The sequence below is a fragment of the Aristolochia californica genome, unplaced genomic scaffold, assembly GCF_029961685.1.
Source record: "Aristolochia californica isolate CCGP_79_NKW_82.1479 unplaced genomic scaffold, dmAriCali1.0.hap1 SCAF_10, whole genome shotgun sequence".
Taxonomy (NCBI): domain Eukaryota; kingdom Viridiplantae; phylum Streptophyta; class Magnoliopsida; order Piperales; family Aristolochiaceae; genus Aristolochia; species Aristolochia californica.
In genome coordinates, this window is record NW_027181771.1 from 33459650 (window position 1) to 33473280 (window position 13631).

Below are 13631 nucleotides of genomic sequence, written 5' to 3' on the forward strand. Positions count from 1 at the left end.
ATTTTATATTTAATATAAAATGAATAAGAGATGATAAATTTGCCTTTTTAGGGTAATATTAATATATTAATATTTATAGATAGGTTATGTCCAATTTTTAGTAGAGTTCATGTCCAATTTTAAGTAGATGTTATGTCTAATTTTTATGTAAAATATATGTATAATTTTATATATAATTTATTTTATATATGTTTTTAAAAAATTTTAAATATATATTAGAGTTCGAACTTATGTATTTTTTAAAAAGTTTTAAATATATATAAGAGCTCGAACTCATGTATTTTTTTTAAAAAATTAAATATATATTAGACTTCCAACTCAGTTAAAATTATTATACTCGAGTTCGATAATAATTTTAAGCTCGAGATTATATTCGACTCAAGCTTGATTTTAAAATATTTAAATCAAACTCGGCTAAAACGTTTGGTATCGATTTTTCCACGGTGGGCGAGTTCCTCGAAGGCTAAGCTTGGTCCATCACCCCGAGGTGTGGCCTCCCGAGTGCGAGTATAATTTCCACAATGGGCGAGTTCCTCGAAGGTTAAATTTTGGGTTTAGGCTAAGCTTGGTCCATCACCCCGAGGTGTGGCCTCCCGAGTGCGAGTATAATTTCTGTTTTTTTGTTTTCTGTTTAGAGGACGCGCACCCGGCGCATGGTAAAATCGCCAACATAGAATCTGAGAAATGGATCATACGTGGAAACGCCGTGAGCTCCGAAAACCACCTCCACGGGAATAAAGCACAGCGAAGTCGAAGCATCCGAGCATATATCCAGCGGAGAGGAAGTCGGGTCCGAGAGGTTGCCACAACCATGTCCACCTTCGGAGACTCGTTCGCCTCTGACGGCGACGATTCCCGAACCGCCGCCTCCACTCGCCCTTTCGACGACGATGGCTACCTCGGCTACGATCCTCGCCTTCCGTCCCAGCGATTCGACTCTTTCTCGAATTTCACCGATAACGACTCCAACAAAGATCCCAGTGATGTCTCCTCACCCGTCTTCAATTCTGCCGGAGACGATGTGTTTCAGTCATCTGCGGTGCCGGAGACTCCTTCTCCTCCACCGATCTACTCTGGCGGCGAGGGATTCTCGACGTTTTCGCCAGAATCAAATGGAAAGGCTTTTGATGGGGTTTTCGCTCCTTCGGATGGACCGATCTTGCCGTCGCCAGACGAGATGCAAGATGAAGAGGGTTTTGCGCTTAGAGAGTGGAGAAGGTGAGAATTTTAGCTGTCTGTTTTCTTTATTTAGTTCTAAATGATCTGCTATATCGTGTAGTGTCGCTTAAGTTCACTTGAAATCTGTTGATTGATCATCAGAGATCTATGAAAATTTCTCTGTTCGATGCAAGTGTCATCTATGTATTTCATTTTCTGGGGAATTGGTGATCGGATCTTTTCGTCGAGTCCTCTTATCTGTTCTCCTTATGAGCTAGTAAATGATCTAACTTCTGGTTTAGTTCGCGAAGCAGTTGGTATACTCACTCTTTTTCTGCTTTATTTGAAGCAAACGCGTTTTCAACTAATACGGTTTTTGCATATTGCATGTGTCTGCCTTTCTTACTGGCAGTCTTTTCGAGTGAGTGAGAACATGTGATATATATATGTATCAGCAATCTGTCCATCAAAATCGATTTTCAGCTGATTATATAAGACTCATGCTGAATCAAAAGCAGATATTTTTTAAGATTGCGTGATGCGGCTGATATTCTTTTGGTGGATCCACACATGCGCATTGTCGTAGCTTGCCTGCACTAAAGAGTTCGATCATGGTACAAAAATCCGAGAAATTTTGATTGGTTGAGTGATTCAGTCTGTGCCACAAGGATGTATGAGAGAAATGCGGTGATTCATTCAGTGTCCTCGGGATGTATTGGACAAACCGTTGGTTTCCTCACAAAAATGAGCTGTTTTTGTTAATAGTTTATTCAAATAATTTGTAGTCGACAATAGGGACCTTTATCTGGGAGGTCTAGAATTTGCTGCACAGAAATTTCATTGTCTAACACATTAACTTGAAGCATATTTGATAGTGGATCTGGCATTTTGGAAGAATCAATATGCTCTTGCTTAGTGCTGCTCAGCTAATGTTGTTGTGCTGCTCAGCTAATGTTGTTTATCCTTATCCTTTTTCTAATTTAGAAAACAAGTTAGGAACAATATATGTTTATAGATATTGAGAAGTTGATGTTTTCATCGAGTTCATGGATTGGCCCTTTTTTTGTTTATATGCAAGACAGAGGACATGTCATCGGAATTAAACAGGCTATGAGTAGTTGAATGTGTACAAACCACCAAATAGAACTCTGATCAGGTTTCATGCCTTGGTTTGTGCAGACTAAATGCCATACAGCTTGAAGAAAAAGAGAAGAGGGAAAAAGAACTGTTAAACCAAATAATTGAAGAAGCAGAGGAATATAAGATTGAGTTCTACAACAAGAGGAAGGTTTCTTGTGAAACAAACAAAGTCACAAACAGGGAAAAAGAGAAGGTAGGAGACATTTCATTCATGTATTCCTTTTTGAATCTATAGTTAATTCAATCTTGTTCTCCAACTATTTCTTGCCTTACGATTTTGAAAGCTTTAATGGGTCCCTTGAGGCACTGATTAATCTGTTGCTCGTACTCTGTGTTTCCTCTGTCAAATGAATCTTATTTGTATCCATGTGATTACTGTGTTTTGAATTCTGATACATGGAATTGCAGTTTAGGGAATTGATTGTTATAGATAGAATTTTGCTTCATTAGAGTCTTGAGAATCAGACAAGTGTCTCAACTACCATGTAGAAAAGTTTGGATTTAAAAGATGCTGTTACAACATTGGATTCTTCTTTATAGCGTTAGATTTATACAAAAAATCATGTGACGTTGTCGTGGTAATAGGTGGTAAGTGTTGACCACTTGAGCCTAAAGGAAATTGACTTAGCAGTGAAGAGAGGCTAACAACCTCTGAGAGGCTATTGAAAATAAAACTTTTTTAGCAAAAATAAAACATTTCCAGCAATTCTGTGATTGTATGAGAGTTCCCAACACACTTTTCGTTAAAATTCTGTAGAATGTTACTGTCTTGTGTGGCTGGAATTTGTCTGTGTAACACTTCTTTTCCTGAATCAGCTGTTCCTTGCCGGTCGGGAGAAGTTCCATGCTGAGGCTGACAAGCAGTACTGGAAGGCAATTGCTGAGCTTATTCCAAATGAAGTGCCTAACATAGAGAAGAAGAGAGGGAAGAAGGAGCAGGAGAAGAAGCCTTCAATTGTAGTAATTCAAGGGCCAAAACCCGGGAAACCAACGGACCTTTCGAGAATGCGTCAGATACTCATCAAGCTGAAGCACTCTCCTCCTCCTCACATGAAACCTCCAGCCCCACCTGCTCCAGTTCAGCCAGCTGTTAAGGATGGGAAAGCAGCTCCTGTCACTGCCGGACCTACTAAGGCTGTAAGCGCCGCCCCTCCTACTGCTCCTGAGGCTGTTGCCGCCGCATGAGGCACTTGTTCGTGTTCGATGTCAGCGTTCTAGTTTGGGTGCTAGCTTTTTGATCATCTGCGCAGGCGAGTGTAGCGCCTCTATGAGATGTATTTGGTTTTCTGTTTTCATTTCTTTTGGATTTTCATATATTTTTAAGTGATAGGACTCGGAGGCTGAGACGTGACTTGTGGCCTTGTATATTTGTGGTTTACTTTGCTAAAAAAATGTTGTCTATTTTCTGATGCTGCATGCCAAATTGCCCAGTTAGATGCCGCCGCACACGAAAATGGGTTGCAAGTAACAGATCCTTAGCTTTTTCAATAAACTTGTAACTGAAATTGCGACGACGGAAAAACAAAGGAAACAAAACCGAAGAAAAAAAAACCAAAAAAGGGCTTGTGTTTGTTCGGAAGAAAAACAAGTTTCAAGAGCATAGAATCGTTGTCTTAAACTAGCTCATAATCCTGAAATTCTATGTCAGCCTTCTTGCTCCGTAGGCGCCAACAGTTCAGTATGTTACGAGGAAGACGGGTGGTAGATAAATTGTTTTTCATGTCAACACGGCTTCCATGGGTTTTAAGGAAAATTATGAAGAAAAACAGTCTTCGCCTTTACGTCCTCCGACGAAGTTCTTCAATGGTTTTTCAGCAGTCAGCATTTGCCTTTTCCTTTTCCTTTCATGGAAATGGCGATTAACTCTAATGGAAATACTTGCAAACGCTTGACTCCTCTAGAATACATACAGCATGCAAGTTTACAGGCCAGTAATCAGATTATTATTACAAAGAACAATGAAATTAAGCTACACATAATCATGTTCTATACAATACTTCTCTTTCTTTGCATTTTTTTCTTAGTTAACCAAAATAGAAGATATTGAGAGGCCAGGTAGGCCTCAAAATTTAGAAAAAGCTTCGAGAAAAAGCTCTTAGTCTTCTCACCTTGGTTGCATCTGTGTCATGGTAATAGGGGTGCTGTTTAAATTCGTTGATGTAATGAATGTACTACTTGAAGATCCCTTATCTTTTCGTCCCTGAGAGCTCTGTGAAGAGTCTCCTGAATCTTTCCAATTCCGGCTAAGGACACCAGGTGGTGTAAGGGTTTTCTCGTCAAGCGTAATCTCCTTTGACAGCATTTCAGAAACCTGCTTCATCGAGGGTCTTTGCTGAGAAGTTGCTTGAGTGCAAAAGAGGGCCGCCTTGATGAACCGCAGGACTTCCTCCTCTGGGTACACATCCAGCTCTGGGTCCACAATTTCCAAGAGCCTGTCCTCTTCTCTCAATCTCCATGTCTACATTATGATCACAATAAATTAGATTCTGTATCAACAATTATACTTGTTACATTTCTAAAAAAACCGCACACTTGTTTTAGTATTTAGAAGGATGTCAGGGGAGAACCAGCTTAAGTAACTGAAATAATCATGATGAACTAGCCATATTTTAAGAGAGAAAACCATGAGATCCATAGAAAATGCATCTCACCCAGTCTAGAAGAACCATCATGTCCTGACCCCAAGCTGCCTTACTGCTACTTCTCCCACTGACGATTTCAAGTATGAGCACCCCAAAACTATAAATATCAGCCTTTTTGGTCAATTGTCCTAGCAAAGCATACTCTGGTGCTAAATACCCCCTGCAAACACCAAATGGATACGAGGTCAGGCGTAATTGAGTTAATGCATTTTAAAGAACATTTTGAAATTTGTAAATCACACATTTTTACAAATGGATGTATGAGTTCAGGAGTAAATAGAGTCATGAGATCATCCAGTTCACTTACTCAACAATAGACCCATCGACACGAATAAACTGCATGAACATGCATTATGGATAAATAGGAAAAGAATAAATTAGTTTTTTGGACTGTTATTTTCCAACAAATTCTTTTCATGTTTTCTGATATGTATTGTTGCTGGTAAGTGAACTAAATAAAAGCACCACGTTATTTTCAATGTCCACAACTAAATATTGTGTTACTTAAAACTACTACAACTCAAAGGAGTGCCACAGGTTTAGGGTTTCTAAGGGAACTGTCAAATGCTGTAACTAACGGCTATCAAAATCAAAACTTAAACAGCCAGTACCAAGAGCAGCCTCTAGAAAGAATGAGAACGAAGATGGTGAACATTAAAAGCAATTATTGTGTGTAGTTGGGGCACCCAGAGAATCAAAAAGAATTGGTGGGACTGGAGGGTATTTTTCTACTAATTCAGGATAATCCTAGCTAGTTTCTCCGGCCACTTACGGGAGTATTTAACACTCGAGCTGAGGCTTATTCTACTGAGCTGTATCAGATTTTAACTAATATACTGCAGGTCTTTTGAGAGGAGCTCAGAGGGAACTCCAACATCGTCATGGACATCAGTTATCAACCAAAAAAAAGTGAGATAAGCTAGGTTGAGTCTGCTGTTCTGTAAATTAAATTGATCTATTTCACACAATCCAATCCTCATGCGCTTGTAGCAGAAAAATTCAAAAACCAGTTTAATAACTTTGCCTCATCCTAGAATCTAGCAAGCTCCAGTAAAGTGCAATCGCATGAAAATGATTTAGCTTAAATAGCTTTAAAACAAAACTCCTGAAATTGTCTTGTGGTAAGAACCACTCTTTACACTAGTTTTAATGCACTAAACACAAAAAATCACCCAATAGCTTTACACGGTGATGGTACTAGACTGAACATAGGAAAACCAAAATGGTGTAATTCTAAAATATATTTTCTTTGTTTTTCTGCTTTGCACAAAGCAGTTACTCAACAAGAATAGAATTTTTTTAGCTTTTTTATTGAATGATGATGAAGACCAGTGACATCAAGGACACAAAGAGAGCACCTTTTTCAGGTATTATGTTTCCCTAAAAATATTGTTTCTTAATCACAGAATTCTGATAACTAAATGAATGATAAGTTAATAAAACATAAAAGAACTGTGGTTCTATTTCATCATAAAACCTTCCTAAAACAAGTGATCTTTAAAAGAAAGACATATGAGTGCCTCAAGTATATAATTTCATAAATTCTGAAATGAAAACCAGTGACCAGTGAATCTCACTTTCAGAGTCTTACAAAATGCCACCATGAAATGACAATATTGGAGCAAACAAGTGAACCCACATGGTTAAGTACTAAGAGAAGCTTAGGAATAAGAATAGTCCAGTAACAAAAAACTATACTTACATAGTTCCAGCAACTCGTGTGCTGATATGTGTGACATTATCTGGGAAAAGTTTTGCCAATCCAAAATCTCCAATTTTAGGGTTAAAGTCTTTGTCAAGAAGAACATTACTAGCTTTGATGTCCCTGTGGACAATATGTGGTTCAGCTTCCTCATGAAGAAATGCTAGGCCTTGAGCTGTACCCAAACAAATAAGAGCTCTTCTAGGCCAATCCATAACAATTCTTTTACTCTTTGGACCTGCATGACAAATGTTGCACCTCAGTTTCCCAATAATTAAAAAAACGAATAAAAATGACGGAGTTTAGAGTCTAGTTATTTAGTTGAGATTTGAAAAGAAATATTTGCTGTCCCATTTTCTTTGAAAAAAAAAAACTGAACACTAGCAACTTGCTGGGGTTTTAAGTGATTACCGAGTAGAGCATTAGCAAGGCTATTGTTCTCTAGGTACTCATACACCAGCATTCGGTTATTGCCCTCCACACAACACCCAATCAATTGAACAAGGTTCGGATGTTTAATATTTGATATCATATCAATCTCTGTCAAAAATTCACGAGTTCCTTGTTTTGATTCAGCTGAAAGTGACTTTATTGCCACTTGGGTTTCATCCCTTAAGACTCCCTATAACAAGAAGCAGAAAATATAGCACAAGTATCAACATAAATGTAGTATATCGTAATGTAACTTTGAACTTTCTACTTCAAGACAAAGATCTGTTTTCTGTACATGTAGCAGACTGAAGATGAAACAACGAGTGTAGAAAGCTTACTTTATATACAACTCCAAAACCACCTCCACCTACTTTGTTTGCTGGGTGGAAGTTTCTAGTTGCAGACTTTAGCGCACTGTGGGAGAAGAGCCTGACGTTGCTAGCAATACTTCCTACCATGCACAAACAGTTGCAGCTTAGTAACCATGATTGAATTGAAAGTCAATGAATACCAAAAAGACAGATAAATACAAATTCATGAGAAACCTAAAGCTACAAAGGAAAATGAACACAAAAGAGTGCTCTGGAAATACCAAGGAGGAAGCAGATCCTGTTCAAGGTACGAAGCAAGTTCTTCATATTAAGGTAAAATATAGAAATACTTAGGAAGTTCTCACCTGAAGGATGCTCCAGAGAAGGATCTTTCTTATTTTTTAGTGGTTTTGATTCACCAAAGCAGCATAAATTCATCGCTATTCCAATCGGTTTTTCAGCTGTCAAGCAAAACTTCTCTGTCACTTGCTCCTCAGCACTCACTCTGACAAAGGGTAAATAGAGATTCCTTAAATTCAACGATCAAACCCTGTGAAGAAAAGCAGATCCATATACTGGGTCCATCAATTTTTTCATATAGCACTATAATTTTTTTTTAAAAAAAAGACCCAATCTTCAAAGAACAACAGTCAAGTTTACAAACTGGTTTTTGCACAAAAAAGCGATCTCTAATAACCGCCTTTCATTAACATAAACAAATGCGAACAAAATATCAACACTTGTCACTAACCCAATATTAACCGCTAAAACAAATGAGACAGAAAAGAAAATCACCCTAACTTATCCTTAAAAAAAAAACTCTTCGTCCAACTCAATGAACAAAGTCAGTAGAACATCAAAGGAGCAGTAATCGTCAAGCCATTCGCACCAAAAATAAAAAAATAAAAAAAAAAAATCCCTTTTCCAGACACTTAGCCGAAGAACATTCCCTCCATATTAACACAAAAGACGCACATAGCTAAAACCAAACAAGACGTCTTTCAATAAAAAAAATTAAACGCCACCGTAAACACCTAAAAATAGCAAAGAAGGGAAGTTTCATGGGCGACAATAAATACCATTCTAGTTCGACACGAAACCAATTAGATCGGTACATGAAACTCAATTTGGAGTTCCCCAAGCATAACCCGAAGTTGATCAATCATGAACGACGCAAATTATCTCGTCCGAGCAGAATGTTCTGACATAAATGCAGAGACCGAGCGAGAGAGAGAGACAAGAGGCGTACGGTGGCGGCTAGATCACGACCCCACTGTCGAAAAAAAATGGGTGGGAACGCGTAATTGAACAACTCCGTCTTTCAAAGTGGCAGAATTTCCTTTTCAATAATCCCGGTCTACTCTTTCCCCCACCTCCACTATCTTCTAAACCGGCCGTGGCTCTTCTCAACAAAAAGAAGTGAAGAAGTCAAGATGGACGGAAACAACAGCGTGTCTTCTGTGCAAGAAAAGGAACAGTAGTTGAGAGGACACTGTTTTGAGACTTGTCCTCCGATCCGCGTTCACATCACATGTGAAATAATTATTTCCCATTTTTATTAAATTTCTTGCGATGGACCTGCTACACTGTTTTCCCAATAAATATCTTCACCAGTCAAGAGCTCCGCTCGCCGTCTCCGAATTCTAACCTGAACATGACAGAAGCTCGGAAGCTGGCCGTAGCGCACGGATTTCCAAGTTCCACGACACGCCGACTTTGGGAAAATCAATCTCCCAACCAAAAAAAAAAACTCGGAAAACACTCGAATCATTAAATTCGATCCGGATCCGATCACTGTCTTCATAACCCTGTCCCCATAAAATCAACCCGTCTCTAACTTACGAGGCGAAATTAGAAACCTGGAGCCGGGTTTTTCAGGTCCAGACGGGTAGGATTCCTGAATATCCCGATCAGATGCCCACCCTAGTTACAACCTGCAAGCAACGGATTCGAGAGGTTAATACTGTTTTATTAAATAATTATTTACAAAAAATTATACTAAAAACAATTACGAGAAAATAAAATAAAATTTTAAATTATAAATTTATTTTTATTATTAAAACAAAATATGCTAAATTATTAAAAATCTACGTAAAACTCAAAAATGCGATTTAAAAAATAATAAAAATATCATAATTCGGCTTGGAATTGGATCGGATCAGGATCAGATCCATGTCAAAATTTTGTTAAAATAAAAATTTCAATTCAGCACTCGAATTCGAATCCTTTTCAAACAATATAAACCACTTATCACGTTATGGACCAGAATCGTGGAATGAGTTCGTGCGACGAAGGTGAAGAAATCCGGTCTGATTTCAACGTCCCAATGACTAGATTTTTACTGATCAGAAAAATCCTCGCCCAACTAAACAAATTTCATAACCATTCGTGATCACGTTCAAGAGCTGGACGGGTCTAAGGTCCTCAGCACGATATAATTAACTTCTTCCTTCTTCTGGAATAATTAGGACTATCGGTAATGGTAGTTGGACTAAATCTTCGTCGGAAGCTCCCCAGAATCAGTTTCTTCCCTGCACAGAGAGAACTATTAAAACGAAAAGGTAACGAAGCAGAAGAAGGTGGTCAGAGTCCAAGTACGGAAGAAACTCGTTTTTTAATATTTTAAAGGGAATTTTACCAAAATACTGATTTAAATTAATTTATTTATAATAATAACGAAGACCAAAAAATATTTACAAAACTACCGAACTTTGACTGTCCACATATACAGTTGGGGTGGCTTCGAGCCGAGCCGGTTCGGTTCGGCTCGGTTCGATTCGTCATTTTTCGAGCTCGAGCCGAGCTCGAACACCGAAATCGGCTCGTTTACCTTAACGAGCCGAGCTCGACCGAAGCTAGGTTCGGTTCGTTGGCTCGCGAGGCGGCTCGAAATGAGTCGGATCGGCATGAATCGGTACGGGATCGCGAGCGAGCGGGGGAGCGGGAGCGAGAGCGAGGGGGGGAAAAATTTTTCCTCCCCCCTCGTCACCGCCGACCCCTCCCATCGGTTGTTGTCGCCGCCTCTACCGCCGTCGTAGCTGTTCTCCGGCGTCTATACCGCCGTCGCAGCTGCTCGTCGGGCACCTTTGTGTCCGTTCGTTCGATTTCTTCCTCTCCTTGCCGTCGCCTCTGTTTCCGTCGCCGCCGCTTCCGTCACCGCCGATTCCGTCACTGCCGACTCCGTCGTGGCCGTCATCTCCGACGATAAACCCTCCCCGGCGCCGTAAGCCCCTTCCCTCGGGGTCGTCTCGGCGGAAAACCAGAACAGGGGAGAAATAATCTCCCCCTTCCTCGCGAGATCATAAAATAAAATAAAAACTTTTTCCTCTGGAAAAAATTAAAAATAAATTTTATATAAATAATTTTCTATAAACTATTAGTATCTCATGTTGTTTTAAACACTTTTCTAATTGAAATTTTTTATTAAAAATCATATAATTTTCAAAGTAAGATTTTTTGTACCAAGATGGGGTAGAAAACTGTATAGAAAATTTTTGAATAAGTATTTAACAGTTGATGTTGTAATACTTTTAGCATGAAATAATTTTCATCGCAATTTTGTGTTTGATATTTTATTTAATTAAAAATTTATCGATAAGTATAATAATATATTAGATTGATTATTAATTTTTATTTATTTCCCTAGAAGAGACGATAAAAGGTCCATTTAACTTTCCTAAGAAAATTTTAAAATATTTCCTGTAATTTTCTAATAAGTCACTAATAGTAATAAGATTTTATTTAAAGTTTTTTTTGGGAATATGTATCATAGGAAAAATATTTTTAGTTTTTCCTAGAATATAAATTTTTATCTAGGGGCACTAAGGAGGCCATAATAAATTATGGCCAAATTCAAAAATTACAAAACAAGCTAGACAACAATTGGAGTAAAAAATATTAATATTGGTGCATTTTAATCCATTATTGAAATTCAATCCTGAACCTCCCCTGTCATTATATTTTTTAAAAATGTATGCATAATTTTATATATAATTTATTCAAAGCCACCCCTACGTGCGAGATCATAAACAAGGAAAAAAAAAACTCTTTGTCCCTTTCTCATGGCTCTTAAATAAATTGAAAAGATATTTTAGTAGAAATACGTTTCCAGAGACTAGTTTTTTCAATAAATGTTGAAAAAATATTTTTAATAGAAATATAGGGACCATTAGTGCCTCGTATTTTTTCAAAATATTTTTCTAATTATAAATTCTTTTTAAAAAATCCTATAATTTTTCAAGTAAGATTTTCTTGCCAAGATAGTTTAGAAAACCATATAGAAAAATTTTGAATAAGTATTTGACAGTTGATGATATAATACTTTGAGCATGAGGCAATTTTCATAATAATTTTGTGTTTGACATTTTATGTGATTAAAATTTTATCGATAAGTATAATAATATATTAGATTAATTATTAATTTTTATTTATTTCCTTAGAAAAGGCAATAAGAGGTCCATTTAATTTTCCTAAGAAAAATTTAAAATATTTATTGTAATTTTCTAGTAAGTATGTAATAGTAATATGATTTTATTTAAAGAATTTATAGTTTTTATTTGGGTGATTGTAAATTGATAGTGATATTTTATTTAATTTTGTTGTGTTTGATTATTGTATGGAGTGTTTAGATTATTTTATGGAGTGTATAAACAATTTCATGAAGTGTTTATGAAATGTATAAACAATTTTATGGAGTGTTTATGGAGTGTTTATGCAGGTATTATGTATATTGATTATGCCCAATTTAAAGTAAAGGTCATGCCGAATTTTATACAAGTATTATATATATAGATTATGCTCAATTTTAAGTAGAGGTTATGCCCAATCTTATACACATATTACATATATAAGTTATGCCCAATTTTATGTAGAGGTCATGCCCAATTTTATATAAAATGTATGCATAATTTTATATACATTTTATTTGATATATATTTTTTGAAAAGTTTGAAATGTATGTTGAGGCTCGAGCTCGGCTCGAACTCGTTGGGCTCGAGCTCGATAACAATTTTAGGCTCGAGACGAGGTTCGGCTCGAAATATTTAAATCAAGCTCGACTCGAACATAGGTAGGTTCGGGCTCGGCTCGGCTCGATGCAAGTTTGGTAGTTTTGTAAATATTTTTTGGTCTTCGTTATTATTATAAATAAGTTAATTTAAATCGGTATTTTGGGAGAAAGCTTATGTGTCGATTTTGACTATCCACATATATAGTGGACCGGTCAAAGTTCGGCAGTTTTGTAAATATATTTTTGTCTTTGTTATTATTATAAATAAGTTAATTTAAATCGATATTTTGGTAAAATTCACTTTTTAAAAAGAAGCACGGTAGGTAAAGACTCATTTGCGATTTCAGTGGAGGTTTGTTTTAACGATAATTGCCAGTGATATTTACGGGATACGACTTCTTCGTCAGCTATTATTCTACAAACGATGCGTTCACCGGTCCCAATCACCGGCGCCAGTGGAGGGGCGGCGTGACTCTGTCTCCAACCTGCACAGAGTCAGGATCAATGTGTCGTGTTGGAGTGGGAACGGGGTTACAGAAACTACGGAGCCGCCTGTATTTGGAGCTGTTGAGTCCCGTCGAGTTTGCTGCGTCCAATCTGTTTATGTTTTGCCTTTACATGTGATGGCGACTCGTCCTCAAATCCAGATGGGTAAAGACAAAGACGCCAATTAAATATAAATGCGAGAACCTTTCGGTTATCCTTGCCGGTGTGGTACTGGCACTATTTTTACGCATTGCAAGAGATTGCTGGTTTAATGGTTGTTTGTTCAGTACACAAGGAAGCAAGAAAATAATTTACAGTATTTTGTATCGTCCAAAACATGTATTTATAAGATTACAACAAAGTACCCTGGTGTTTAATATTGGTCTTGAGGATGATGCATGTTTATAGAAACGGTTTGGTCTTGAGGATGATGTTCATAAAAACGGTTTAGAGAAAGCATCTGTTAATTGATCAGTATAAGAAAAATAAGTAACCCGAAAAACCCATTTTGGAATTCGAATAAAATGGTAATCCGTACTACTGCCAATCTCATGTGAGGTAGTTGACATCTGTCTTCCCGTTTTCTGCTGCTTTTGGTTAAACGTCAAGAGTTAGGAAATCGACAGTGGAGGTCAATACTGACCTGAGTCTGTTTGTTCAGAACACTGGCATGGGTACGACGTTTTTCATCTTTACACTGCTGCAGAATATTGCCTCTTTTTGCGGGTAGAGTTTTGCTGTGAAATTCCGCT

General features: G+C 37.5%; 2 protein-coding genes across 4 annotated transcripts; one reads left to right on the forward strand and one right to left on the reverse strand.

The window, feature by feature from the left end:
* Positions 1-691: 691 nt before the first annotated feature.
* On the forward strand, positions 692-3707 carry LOC137937249 (clathrin light chain 2-like). The gene is made up of 3 exons (XM_068782335.1): positions 692-1218; positions 2338-2491; positions 3115-3707. The coding sequence occupies exons 1-3, from the start codon at positions 812-814 to the stop codon at positions 3481-3483; spliced, it is 930 nt and encodes a 309-aa protein (XP_068638436.1). The 5' UTR covers positions 692-811; the 3' UTR covers positions 3484-3707.
* A 492-nt stretch (positions 3708-4199) lies between these two features.
* On the reverse strand, positions 4200-9218 carry LOC137942539 (putative serine/threonine-protein kinase). 3 transcript variants are annotated; one of them, XM_068788233.1, is made up of 7 exons: positions 8465-9218; positions 7751-7890; positions 7413-7525; positions 7054-7264; positions 6643-6880; positions 4950-5100; positions 4200-4756 (listed from the first exon to the last, which is right to left on the reverse strand). In XM_068788233.1, the coding sequence occupies exons 2-7, from the start codon at positions 7821-7823 to the stop codon at positions 4403-4405; spliced, it is 1140 nt and encodes a 379-aa protein (XP_068644334.1). In that variant the 5' UTR covers positions 7824-7890; positions 8465-9218; the 3' UTR covers positions 4200-4402. The 3 variants fall into 3 exon arrangements, with proteins under 3 accessions (XP_068644334.1, XP_068644333.1, XP_068644335.1); XM_068788232.1 differs by having other exon boundaries at positions 7751-7935; XM_068788234.1 differs by having other exon boundaries at positions 8635-8657.
* Between the last annotated feature and the right edge of the window lie 4413 nt (positions 9219-13631).